Source organism: Haliotis rubra, unplaced genomic scaffold (genome assembly GCF_003918875.1).
Source record: "Haliotis rubra isolate DU_JTF1 unplaced genomic scaffold, ASM391887v1 Scf355, whole genome shotgun sequence".
NCBI classification, from domain to species: Eukaryota; Metazoa; Mollusca; class Gastropoda; order Lepetellida; family Haliotidae; genus Haliotis; species Haliotis rubra.
In genome coordinates, this window is record NW_025767030.1 from 112,873 (window position 1) to 126,196 (window position 13,324).

General features: G+C 52.0%; 1 protein-coding gene across 3 annotated transcripts in view; it reads left to right on the forward strand.

Annotated features, from left to right (window-relative positions):
• The window catches only part of LOC124285221 (hemicentin-2-like), a 106,488-nt gene that overhangs the window by 83,445 nt on the left and 9,719 nt on the right, over positions 1-13,324 (forward strand). For all 3 annotated transcript variants that reach the window (XM_046721417.1, XM_046721418.1, XM_046721420.1), the window contains 2 exons: positions 12,833-13,045; positions 13,245-13,312. In XM_046721417.1, coding sequence (XP_046577373.1) covers positions 12,833-13,045; positions 13,245-13,312 — 281 coding nt within the window. The remainder of the gene's footprint in view (positions 1-12,832; positions 13,046-13,244; positions 13,313-13,324) is intronic.

The window sequence follows — 13,324 nt, forward strand, 5'->3', positions numbered from 1 at the left end:
TGGTGTAGTGGTTGTGTGTTGTTCCTCCAGATGACGTGGTGTACCGAGTCTCCATGGTGTAGTGGTTGTGTGTTGTTCCCCAGATGACGTGGTGTACCGAGTCTCCATGGTGTAGTGGTTGTGTGTTGTTCCCCAGATGACGTGGTGTACCGAGACTCCATGGTGTAGTGGTTGTGTGTTGTTCCCCAGATGACGTGGTGTACCGAGTCTCCATGGTGTAGTGGTTGTGTGTTGTTCCCCAGATGACGTGGTGTACCGAGTCTCCATGGTGTAGTGGTTGTGTTGTTCCCCAGATGACGTGGTGTACCGAGTCTCCATGGTGTAGTGGTTGTGTGTTTCCCCCAGATGACGTGGTGTACCGAGTCTCCATGGTGTAGTGGTTGTGTGTGTTGTTCCAGATGACGTGGTGTACCGAGTCTCCATGGTGTAGTGGTTGTGTGTGTTGTTCCTCAGATGACGTGGTGTACCGAGTCTCCATGGTGTAGTGGTTGTGTGTTGTTCCCCAGATGACGTGGTGTACCGAGTCTCCATGGTGTAGTGGTTGTGTGTTGTTCCCCGTGGTGATGGTGTACCCCAGATGACGTGGTGTACCGAGTCTCCATGGTATGAGTGGTTGTGTGTTGTTCCCCAGATGACGTGGTGTACCGAGACTCCATGGTGTAGTGGTTGTGTGTTGTTCCCCAGATGACGTGGTGTACCGAGTCTCCATGGTGTAGTGGTTGTGTGTTGTTCCTCCAGATGACGTGGTGTACCGAGACTCCATGGTGTAGTGGTTGTGTGTTGTTCCCCAGATGACGTGGTGTACCGAGTCTCCATGGTGTAGTGGTTGTGTGTTGTTCCTCCAGATGACGTGGTGTGCCGAGACTCCATGGTGTAGTGGTTGTGTGTTGTTCCTCAAGATGACGTGGTGTACCGAGTCTCCATGGTGTAGTGGTTGTGTGTTGTTCCCCCAGATGACGTGGTGTACCGAGTCTCCATGGTGTATTGGTTGTGTGTGATGTTCCCGCAGATGACGTGGTGTACCGAGACTCCATGGTGTAGTGGTTGTGTGTGTTGTTCCCCCAGATGACGTGGTGTACCGAGTCTCCATGGTGTAGTGGTTGTGTGTTGTTCCTCCAGATGACGTGGTGTACCGAGTCTCCATGGTGTAGTGGTTGTGTGTTGTTCCTCCAGATGACGTGGTGTACCGAGTCTCCATGGTGTAGTGGTGGTGTGTGTTGTTCCTCCAGATGACGTGGTGTTCCGAGTCTCCATGGTGTAGTGGTGGTGTGTTGTTCTTCCAGATGACATCGTGTACCGAGTCTCCATGGTGTAGTGGTTGTGTGTTGTTCCCCAGATGACGTGATGTACTGAGACTCCATGGTGTAGTGGTTGTGTGTTGTTCCCCAGATGACGTGATGTACTGAGACTCCATGGTGTAGTGGTTGTGTGTTGTTCCCCAGATGACGTGATGTACCGAGTCGCCATGGTGTAGTGGTTGTGTGTGTTGTTCCCCAGATGACGTGATGTACCCAGTCTCCATGGTGTAGTGGTTGTTTGTTGTTCCCCAGATGACGTGGTGTACCGAGTCTCCATGGTGTAGTGGTGGTGTGTGTTGTTCCTCAGATGACGTGATGTACCGAGTCTCCATGGTGTAGTGGTTGTGTGTTGTTCCCCAGATGACGTGGTGTACCGAGTCTCCATGGTGTAGTGGTTGTGTGTTGTTCCTCCAGATGACGTGGTGTACCGAGTCTCCATGGTGTAGTGGTTGTGTGTTGTTCCCCAGATGACGTGGTGTACCGAGTCTCCATGGTGTAGTGGTTGTGTGTTGTTCCTCCAGATGACATCGTGTACCGAGACTCCATGGTGTAGTGGTTGTGTGTTGTTCCTCAGATGACGTGGTGTACCGAGTCTCCATGGTGTAGTGGTTGTGTGTTGTTCCTCCAGATGACGTGGTATACCGAGTCTCCATGGTGTAGTGGTTGTGTGTTGTTCCCCAGATGACGTGGTGTACCGAGTCTCCATGGTGTAGTGGTTGTGTGTTGTTCCTCCAGATGACGTGGTGTACCGAGTCTCCATGGTGTAGTGGTTGTGTGTGTTCCCCAGATGACGTGATGTACCGAGTCTCCATGGTGTAGTGGTTGTGTGTTGTTCCCCAGATGACGTGGTGTACCGAGACTCCATGGTGTAGTGGTTGTGTGTTGTTCCTCCAGATGACGTGGTGTACCGAGTCTCCATGGTGTAGTGGTTGTGTGTTGTTCCCCAGATGACGTGGTGTACCGAGTTCCATGGTGTAGTGGTTGTGTGTTGTTCCTCCAGATGACGTGGTGTACCGAGTCTCCATGGTGTAGTGGTTGTGTGTGTTGTTCCCCAGATGACGTGGTGTACCGAGTCTCCATGGTGTAGTGGTTGTTGTGTTGTTCCCCAGATGACGTGGTGTACCGAGTCTCCATGGTGTAGTGGTTGTGTGTTGTTCCTCCAGATGACGTGTGTACCGAGTCTCCATGGTGTAGTGGTTGTGTGTTGTTCCTCCAGATGACGTGGTGTACCGAGTCTCCATGGTGTAGTGGTTGTGTGTTGTTCCCCAGATGACGTGGTGTACCGAGTCTCCATGGTGTAGTGGTTGTGTGTTGTTCCCCAGATGACGTGGTGTACCGAGACTCCATGGTGTAGTGGTTGTGTGTTGTTCCTCCAGATGACGTGGTGTACCGAGTCTCCATGGTGTAGTGGTTGTGTGTTGTTCCTCCAGATGACGTGGTGTACCGAGACTCCATGGTGTAGTGGTTGTGTGTGTTTCCTCCAGATGACGTGATGTACCGAGTCTCCATGGTGTAGTGGTTGTGTGTTGTTCCCCAGATGACGTGGTGTACCGAGTCTCCATGGTGTAGTGGTTGTGTGTTGTTCCCCAGATGACGTGGTGTACCGAGTCTCCATGGTGTAGTGGTTGTGTGTTGTTCCCCAGATGACGTGGTGTACCGAGTCTCCATGGTGTAGTGGTTGTGTGTGTTGTTCCTCCAGATGACGTGGTGTACCGAGTCTCCATGGTGTAGTGGTTGTGTGTTGTTCCTCCAGATGACGTGATGTACCGAGTCTCCATGGTGTAGTGGTTGTGTGTTGTTCCCCAGATGACGTGGTGTACCGAGTCTCCATGGTGTAGTGGTTGTGTGTTGTTCCCCAGATGACGTGGTGTACCGAGAGTCTCCATGGTGTAGTGGTTGTGTGTTGTTCCCCAGATGACGTGGTGTACCGAGTCTCCATGGTGTAGTGGTTGTGTGTTGTTCCCCAGATGACGTGGTGTACCGAGACTCCATGGTGTAGTAGTGGTGTGTTGTTCCCCAGATGACGTGGTGTACCGAGTCTCCATGGTGTAGTGGTTGTGTGTTGTTCCCCCAGATGACATTGTGTACCGAGACTCCATGGTGTAGTGGTTGTGTGTTGTTCCCCCAGATGACGTGGTGTACCGAGTCTCCATGGTGTAGTGGTTGTGTGTTGTTCCCCAGATGACGTGATGTACCGAGTCTCCATGGTGTAGTGGTTGTGTGTTGTTCCCAGATGACGTGGTGTACCGAGTCTCCATGGTGTAGTGGTTGTGTGTTGTTCCCCCAGATGACATCGTGTACCGAGACTCCATGATGTAGTGGTTGTGTGTTGTTCCCCAGATGACATCGTGTACCGAGTCTCCATGGTGTAGTGGTTGTGTGTTGTTCCCCAGATGACGTGGTGTACCGAGTCTCCATGGTGTAGTGGTTGTGTGTGTGTTCCCCAGATGACGTCGTGTACCGAGACTCCATGGTGTAGTGGTTGTGTGTTGTTCCTCCAGATGACATCGTGTACCGAGACTCCATGGTGTAGTGGTTGTGTGTTGTTCCTCAGATGACATCGTGTACCGAGACTCCATGGTGTAGTGGTTGTGTGTTGTTCCCCAGATGACGTGGTGTACCGAGTCTCCATGGTGTAGTGGTTGTGTGTTGTTCCCCAGATGACGTGGTGTACCGAGTCTCCATGGTGTAGTGGTTGTGTGTTGTTCCCCAGATGACGTGGTGTACCGAGAGACTCCATGGTGTAGTGGTTGTGTGTTGTTCCCCAGATGACGTGGTGTACCGAGTCTCCATGGTGTAGTGGTTGTGTGTGTTGTTCCTCCAGATGACGTGATGTACCGAGTCTCCATGGTGTAGTGGTTGTGTGTTGTTCCCCAGATGACGTGGTGTACCGAGTCTCCATGGTGTAGTGGTTGTGTGTTGTTCCTCCAGATGACGTGGTGTACCGAGTCTCCATGGTGTAGTGGTTGTGTGTTGTTCCCCAGATGACGTGGTGTACCGAGTCTCCATGGTGTAGTGGTTGTGTGTTGTTCCTCCAGATGACATCGTGTACCGAGACTCCATGGTGTAGTGGTTGTGTGTTGTTCCTCCAGATGACGTGGTGTACCGAGTCTCCATGGTGTAGTGGCTGTGTGTTGTTCCTCCAGATGACATCGTGTACCGAGACTCCATGGTGTAGTGGTTGTGTGTGTTGTTCCTCCAGATGACGTGATGTACCGAGTCTCCATGGTGTAGTGGTTGTGTGTTGTTCCCCAGATGACGTGGTGTACCGAGTCTCCATGGTGTAGTGGTTGTGTGTTGTTCCTCCAGATGACGTGGTGTACCGAGTCTCCATGGTGTAGTGGTTGTGTGTTGTTCCCCAGATGACGTGGTGTACCGAGTCTCCATGGTGTAGTGGTTGTGTGTTGTTCCTCCAGATGACGTGGTGTACCGAGTCTCCATGGTGTAGTGGTTGTGTGTGTTGTTCCTCCAGATGACGTGATGTACCGAGTCTCCATGGTGTAGTGGTTGTGTGTTGTTCCCCAGATGACGTGGTGTACCGAGACTCCATGGTGTAGTGGTTGTGTGTGTTGTTCCTCCAGATGACGTGGTGTACCGAGTCTCCATGGTGTAGTGGTTGTGTGTTCTTCCCCCAGATGACGTGGTGTACCGAGGTTCCATGGTGTAGCGGTTGTGTGTGTTGTTCCTCCAGATGACGTGGTGTACCGAGTCTCCATGGTGTAGTGGTTGTGTGTGTTGTTCCCCAGATGACGTGGTGTACCGAGTCTCCATGGTGTAGTGGTTGTGTGTTGTTCCCCCAGATGACGTGGTGTACCGAGGTTCCATGGTGTAGTGGTTGTGTGTTGTTCCCCAGATGACGTGGTGTACCGAGTCTCCATGGTGTAGTGGTTGTGTGTTGTTCCCCAGATGACGTGGTGTACCGAGTCTCCATGGTGTAGTGGTTGTGTGTTGTTCCCCAGATGACATCGTGTACCGAGACTCCATGGTGTAGTGGCTGTGTGTTGTTCCTCCAGATGACATCGTGTACCGAGACTCCATGGTGTAGTGGTTGTGTGTTGTTCCTCCAGATGACGTGGTGTACCGAGACTCCATGGTGTAGTGGTTGTGTGTTGTTCCCCAGATGACGTGGTGTACCGAGTCTCCATGGTGTAGTGGTTGTGTGTTGTTCCCCAGATGACGTGGTGTACCGAGTCTCCATGGTGTAGTGGTTGTGTGTTGTTCCCCAGATGACGTGGTGTACCGAGTCTCCATGGTGTAGTGGTTGTGTGTTGTTCCCCAGATGACGTGGTGTACCGAGTCTCCATGGTGTAGTGGTTGTGTGTTGTTCCCCCAGATGACGTGGTGTACCGAGTCTCCATGGTGTAGTGGTTGTGTGTTGTTCCCCAGATGACGTGGTGTACCGAGTCTCCATGGTGTAGTGGTTGTGTGTTGTTCCCCAGATGACGTGGTGTACCGAGTCTCCATGGTGTAGTGGTTGTGTGTTGTTCCCCAGATGACGTGGTGTACCGAGTCTCCATGGTGTAGTGGTTGTGTGTTGTTCCTCCAGATGACGTGGTGTACCGAGTCTCCATGGTGTAGTGGTTGTGTGTTGTTCCTCCAGATGACGTGGTGTACCGAGTCTCCATGGTGTAGTGGTTGTGTTGTTCCCCAGATGACGTGGTGTACCGAGTCTCCATGGTGTAGTGGTTGTGTGTTGTTCCTCCAGATGACGTGGTGTACCGAGTCTCCATGGTGTAGTGGTTGTGTGTTGTTCCTCCAGATGACGTGGTGTACCGAGTCTCCATGGTGTAGTGGTTGTGTGTTGTTCCTCCAGATGACGTGGTGTACCGAGACTCCATGGTGTAGTGGTTGTGTGTTGTTCCTCCAGATGACGTGGTGTACCGAGTCTCCATGGTGTAGTGGTTGTGTGTTTGTTCCCCAGATGACGTGGTGTACCGAGTCTCCATGGTGTAGTGGTTGTGTGTTGTTCCTCCAGATGACGTGGTGTACCGAGTCTCCATGGTGTAGTGGTTGTGTGTTGTTCCCCAGATGACGTGGTGTACCGAGTCTCCATGGTGTAGTGGTTGTGTGTTGTTCCCCAGATGACGTGGTGTACCGAGTCTCCATGGTGTAGTGGTTGTGTGTGTTGTTCCTCCAGATGACGTGATGTACCGAGTCTCCATGGTGTAGTGGTTGTGTGTTGTTCCCCAGATGACATGGTGTACCGAGTATGGTGTGTGGTTGTGTGTGTTGTTCCCCAGATGACGTGGTGTACCGAGTCTCCATGGTGTAGTGGTTGTGTGTTCCCCCAGATGACGTGGTGTACCGAGGTTCCCATGGTGTAGTGGTTGTGTGTTGTTCCTCCAGATGACGTGGTGTACCGAGTCTCCATGGTGTAGTGGTTGTGTGTTGTTCCCCAGATGACGTGGTGTACCGAGGTTCCATGGTGTAGTGGTTGTGTGTTGTTCCCCCAGATGACGTGGTGTACCGAGGTTCCATGGTGTAGTGGTGTGTGTTGTTCCCCAGATGACGTGGTGTACCGAGTCTCCATGGTGTAGTGGTTGTGTGTTGTTCCCCAGATGACGTGGTGTACCGAGTCTCCATGGTGTAGTGGTTGTGTGTTGTTCCCCAGATGACGTGGTGTACCGAGACTCCATGGTGTAGTGGTTGTGTGTTGTTCCTCCAGATGACATCGTGTACCGAGACTCCATGGTGTAGTGGTTGTGTGTTGTTCCTCCAGATGACATCGTGTACCGAGACTCCATGGTGTAGTGGTTGTGTGTTGTTCCCCAGATGACGTGGTGTACCGAGTCTCCATGGTGTAGTGGTTGTGTGTTGTTCCCCAGATGACGTGGTGTACCGAGTCTCCATGGTGTAGTGGTTGTGTGTTGTTCCCCAGATGACGTGGTGTACCGAGTCTCCATGGTGTAGTGGTTGTGTGTTGTTCCCCAGATGACGTGGTGTACCGAGTCTCCATGGTGTAGTGGTTGTGTGTTGTTCCTCCAGATGACGTGATGTACCGAGTCTCCATGGTGTAGTGGTTGTGTGTTGTTCCCCAGATGACGTGGTGTACCGAGTCTCCATGGTGTAGTGGTTGTGTGTTGTTCCCCCAGATGACGTGGTGTACCGAGTCTCCATGGTGTAGTGGTTGTGTGTTGTTCCCCAGATGACGTGGTGTACCGAGTCTCCATGGTGTAGTGGTTGTGTGTTGTTCCTCCAGATGACGTGGTGTACCGAGTCTCCATGGTGTAGTGGTGGTGTGTTGTTCCCCAGATGACGTGGTGTACCGAGTCTCCATGGTGTAGTGGTTGTGTGTTGTTCCTCCAGATGACGTGGTGTACCGAGTCTCCATGGTGTAGTGGTTGTGTGTTGTTCCCCCAGATGACGTGGTGTACCGAGTCTCCATGGTGTAGTGGTTGTGTGTTGTTCCCCAGATGACGTGGTGTACCGAGTCTCCATGGTGTAGTGGTTGTGTGTTGTTCCCCAGATGACATCGTGTACCGAGACTCCATGGTGTAGTGGTTGTGTGTTGTTCCTCAGATGACGTGGTGTACCGAGTCTCCATGGTGTAGTGGTTGTGTGTTGTTCCCCAGATGACGTGGTGTACCGAGTCTCCATGGTGTAGTGGTTGTGTGTTGTTCCTCCAGATGACGTGATGTACCGAGTCTCCATGGTGTAGTGGTTGTGTGTTGTTCCCCAGATGACGTGGTGTACCGAGTCTCCATGGTGTAGTGGTTGTGTGTTGTTCCCCAGATGACGTGGTGTACCGAGTCTCCATGGTGTAGTGGTTGTGTGTTGTTCCCCCAGATGACGTGGTGTACCGAGTCTCCATGGTGTAGTGGTTGTGTGTTGTTCCCCAGATGACGTGGTGTACCGAGTCTCCATGGTGTAGTGGTTGTGTGTTGTTCCTCCAGATGACGTGGTGTACCGAGTCTCCATGGTGTAGTGGTTGTGTGTTGTTCCCCAGATGACGTGGTGTACCGAGACTCCATGGTGTAGTGGTTGTGTGTGTTGTTCCTCCAGATGACGTGGTGTACCGAGTCTCCATGGTGTAGTGGTTGTGTGTTGTTCCCCCAGATGACGTGGTGTACCGAGTCTCCATGGTGTAGTGGTTGTGTGTGTTGTTCCCCAGATGACGTGGTGTACCGAGTCTCCATGGTGTAGTGGTTGTGTGTTGTTCCCCAGATGACGTGGTGTACCGAGTCTCCATGGTGTAGTGGTTGTGTGTTGTTCCCCAGATGACGTGGTGTACCGAGTCTCCATGGTGTAGTGGTTGTGTGTTGTTCCCCAGATGACGTGGTGTACCGAGTCTCCATGGTGTAGTGGTTGTGTGTTGTTCCCCAGATGACGTCGTGTACCGAGACTCCATGGTGTAGTGGTTGTGTGTTGTTCCCCAGATGACGTGGTGTACCGAGTCTCCATGGTGTAGTGGTTGTGTGTTGTTCCTCCAGATGACGTGGTGTACCGAGACTCCATGGTGTAGTGGTTGTGTGTTGTTCCCCAGATGACGTGGTGTACCGAGTCTCCATGGTGTAGTGGTTGTGTGTTGTTCCCCAGATGACGTGGTGTACCGAGTCTCCATGGTGTAGTGGTTGTGTGTTGTTCCCCAGATGACGTGGTGTACCGAGTCTCCATGGTGTAGTGGTTGTGTGTTGTTCCCCAGATGACGTGGTGTACCGAGTCTCCATGGTGTAGTGGTTGTGTGTTGTTCCTCCAGATGACGTGGTGTACCGAGTCTCCATGGTGTAGTGGTTGTGTGTTGTTCCCCAGATGACGTGGTGTACCGAGTCTCCATGGTGTAGTGGTTGTGTGTTGTTCCTCCAGATGACGTGGTGTACCGAGTCTCCATGGTGTAGTGGTTGTGTGTTGTTCCCCAGATGACGTGGTGTACCGAGTCTCCATGGTGTAGTGGTTGTGTGTTGTTCCTCCAGATGACATCGTGTACCGAGACTCCATGGTGTAGTGGTTGTGTGTTGTTCCTCCAGATGACGTGGTGTACCGAGTCTCCATGGTGTAGTGGTTGTGTGTTGTTCCTCCAGATGACGTCGTGTACCGAGACTCCATGGTGTAGTGGTTGTGTGTTGTTCCTCCAGATGACGTGATGTACCGAGTCTCCATGGTGTAGTGGTTGTGTGTTGTTCCCCAGATGACGTGGTGTACCGAGTCTCCATGGTGTAGTGGTTGTGTGTTGTTCCTCCAGATGACGTGGTGTACCGAGTCTCCATGGTGTAGTGGTTGTGTGTTTGTTCCCCAGATGACGTGGTGTACCGAGTCTCCATGGTGTAGTGGTTGTGTGTTGTTCCCCAGATGACGTGGTGTACCGAGTCTCCATGGTGTAGTGGTTGTGTGTTGTTCCCCAGATGACGTGATGTACCGAGTCTCCATGGTGTAGTGGTTGTGTGTGTTGTTCCCCAGATGACGTGGTGTACCGAGACTCCATGGTGTAGTGGTTGTGTGTGTTGTTCCTCCAGATGACGTGGTGTACCGAGTCTCCATGGTGTAGTGGTTGTGTGTTGTTCCCCCAGATGACGTGGTGTACCGAGGTTCCATGGTGTAGTGGTTGTGTGTGTTGTTCCTCCAGATGACGTGGTGTACCGAGTCTCCATGGTGTAGTGGTTGTGTGTGTTGTTCCCCAGATGACGTGGTGTACCGAGGTTCCATGGTGTAGTGGTTGTGTGTTGTTCCCCCAGATGACGTGGTGTACCGAGGTTCCATGGTGTAGTGGTTGTGTGTGTTGTTCCTCCAGATGACGTGGTGTACCGAGTCTCCATGGTGTAGTGGTGGTGTGTGTTGTTCCCCAGATGACGTGGTGTACCGAGTCTCCATGGTGTAGTGGTTGTGTGTTGTTCCTCCAGATGACGTGATGTACCGAGTCTCCATGGTGTAGTGGTTGTGTGTTGTTCCCCAGATGACGTGGTGTACCGAGTCTCCATGGTGTAGTGGTTGTGTGTTGTTCCCCAGATGACGTGGTGTACCGAGACTCCATGGTGTAGTGGTTGTGTGTTGTTCCCCAGATGACGTGGTGTACCGAGTCTCCATGGTGTAGTGGTTGTGTGTTGTTCCTCCAGATGACGTGGTGTACCGAGACTCCATGGTGTAGTGGTTGTGTGTTGTTCCCCAGATGACGTGGTGTACCGAGTCTCCATGGTGTAGTGGTTGTGTGTTGTTCCTCCAGATGACGTGGTGTACCGAGACTCCATGGTGTAGTGGTTGTGTGTTGTTCCCCAGATGACGTGGTGTACCGAGTCTCCATGGTGTAGTGGTTGTGTGTTGTTCCCCCAGATGACGTGGTGTACCGAGTCTCCATGGTGTAGTGGTTGTGTGTGATGTTCCCCAGATGACGTGGTGTACCGAGACTCCATGGTGTAGTGGTTGTGTGTTTGTTCCCCAGATGACGTGGTGTACCGAGTCTCCATGGTGTAGTGGTTGTGTGTTGTTCCTCCAGATGACGTGGTGTACCGAGTCTCCATGGTGTAGTGGTTGTGTGTTGTTCCCCAGATGACGTGGTGTACCGAGTCTCCATGGTGTAGTGGTTGTGTGTTGTTCCCCAGATGACGTGGTGTACCGAGTCTCCATGGTGTAGTGGTTGTGTGTTGTTCCCCCAGATGACGTGGTGTACCGAGACTCCATGGTGTAGTGGTTGTGTGTTGTTCCCCCAGATGACGTGGTGTACCGAGTCTCCATGGTGTAGTGGCTGTTTGTTGTTCCCCCAGATGACATTGTGTACCGAGACTCCATGGTGTAGTGGTTGTGTGTTGTTCCCCCAGATGACGTGGTGTACCGAGTCTCCATGGTGTAGTGGTTGTGTGTTGTTCCCCCAGATGACGTGATGTACCGAGTCTCCATGGTGTAGTGGTTGTGTGTTGTTCCCCCAGATGACGTGGTGTACCGAGTCTCCATGGTGTAGTGGTTGTGTGTTGTTCCCCCAGATGACGTGGTGTACCGAGTCTCCATGGTGTAGTGGTTGTGTGTTGTTCCCCCAGATGACATCGTGTACCGAGACTCCATGGTGTAGTGGCTGTGTGTTGTTCCCCAGATGACATCGTGTACCGAGTCTCCATGGTGTAGTGGTTGTGTGTTGTTCCCCAGATGACGTGGTGTACCGAGTCTCCATGGTGTAGTGGTTGTGTGTTGTTCCCCAGATGACATCGTGTACCGAGACTCCATGGTGTAGTGGCTGTGTGTTGTTCCTCCAGATGACATCGTGTACCGAGACTCCATGGTGTAGTGGTTGTGTGTTGTTCCTCCAGATGACATCGTGTACCGAGACTCCATGGTGTAGTGGTTGTGTGTTGTTCCCCCAGATGACGTGGTGTACCGAGTCTCCATGGTGTAGTGATTGTGTGTTGTTCCCCAGATGACGTGGTGTACCGAGTCTCCATGGTGTAGTGGTTGTGTGTTGTTCCCCCAGATGACGTGGTGTACTGAGTCTCCATGGTGTAGTGGTTGTGTGTTGTTCCCCAGATGACGTGGTGTACCGAGTCTCCATGGTGTAGTGGTTGTGTGTGTTGTTCCTCCAAATGACGTGATGTACCGAGTCCCCATGGTGTAGTGTTTGTGTGTGTTGTTCCCCCAGATGACGTGGTGTACCGAGTCTCCATGGTGTAGTGGTTGTGTGTGTTGTTCCCCCAGATGACGTGGTGTACCGAGTCTCCATGGTGTAGTGGTTGTGTGTTGTTCCTCCAGATGACATCGTGTACCGAGACTCCATGGTGTAGTGGCTGTGTGTTGTTCCTCCAGATGACATCGTGTACCGAGTCTCCATGGTGTAGTGGTTGTGTGTTGTTCCCCAGATGACGTGGTGTACCGAGTCTCCATGGTGTAGTGGTTGTGTGTGTTGTCCTCCAAATGACGTGGTGTACCGAGTCTCCATGGTGTAGTGGTTGTGTGTTGTTCCCCCAGATGACGTGATGTACCGAGTCTCCATGGTGTAGTGGTTGTGTGTGTTGTTCCCCCAGATGACGTGATGTACCGAGACTCCATGGTGAAGTGGTTGTGTGTGTTGTTCCCCAGATGACGTGGTGTACCGAGTCTCCATGGTGTATTGGTTGTGTGTTGTTCCCCAGATGACGTGATGTACCGAGTCTCCATGGTGTAGTGGTTGTGTTTTGTTCCCCCATATGACGTGGTGTACCGAGACTCCATGTTGTTGTGGCTGTGTGTTGTTCCCCCAGATGACATCGTGTACCGAGTCTCCATGGTGTAGTGGTTGTGTGTTGTTCCTCCAGATGACATCGTGTACCGAGTCTCCATGGTGTAGTGGCTGTGTGTTGTTCCCCCAGATGACATCGTGTACCGAGTCTCCATGGTGTAGTGGTTGTGTGTTGTTCCTCCAGATGACATCGTGTACCGAGTCTCCATGGTGTAGTGGTTGTGTGTGTTGTTCCCCCAGATGACGTGGTGTACCGAGTCTCCATGGTGTATTGGCTGTGTGTTGTTCCCCAGATGACGTGATGTACTGAGTCTCCATGGTGTAGTGGTTGTGTGTGTTGTTCCCCCAGATGACGTGGTGTACCGAGTCTCCATGGTGTAGTGGTTGTGTGTTGTTCCCCCAGATGACGTGGTGTACCGAGTCTCCCTTTGGGGAAGGGGGCCCAGTGGAGAGTATGACACACCTGTCAGGCAACAGACCCGCTCTGCCAACAGCACACTGGAAGCCAGCATTGATGCCGAGTACGGATCTTACCAGGTGGAAGTAACAGCAATCAACACCGCCATCAACATGAGCAGTGTGCCGACACGTGTCATGGTGAATGTCAGCAAACCAGGTATGAACAAATTGGTGTGGTAAGGGGTCATATATATCCGATGTATCGATTGTATTGGTGTAATTTGACCTAAAATATATGAACAATAGTTAGTGATGGTTTATAGGAAGTATGTGCTGTCATCATTCAGCATCTTTGTTGTGTGTGGAACCGTGTCCTTATGGCTATGTACAAACTTCAAAGCTGTGTATGTTTGCAGCGCCCGTCTTTGTGCCAGAGATCACAGTGTTCCCCATAGACGACCAGTCAGTGTCTGTCACATGGAACGTAAGTGAAACT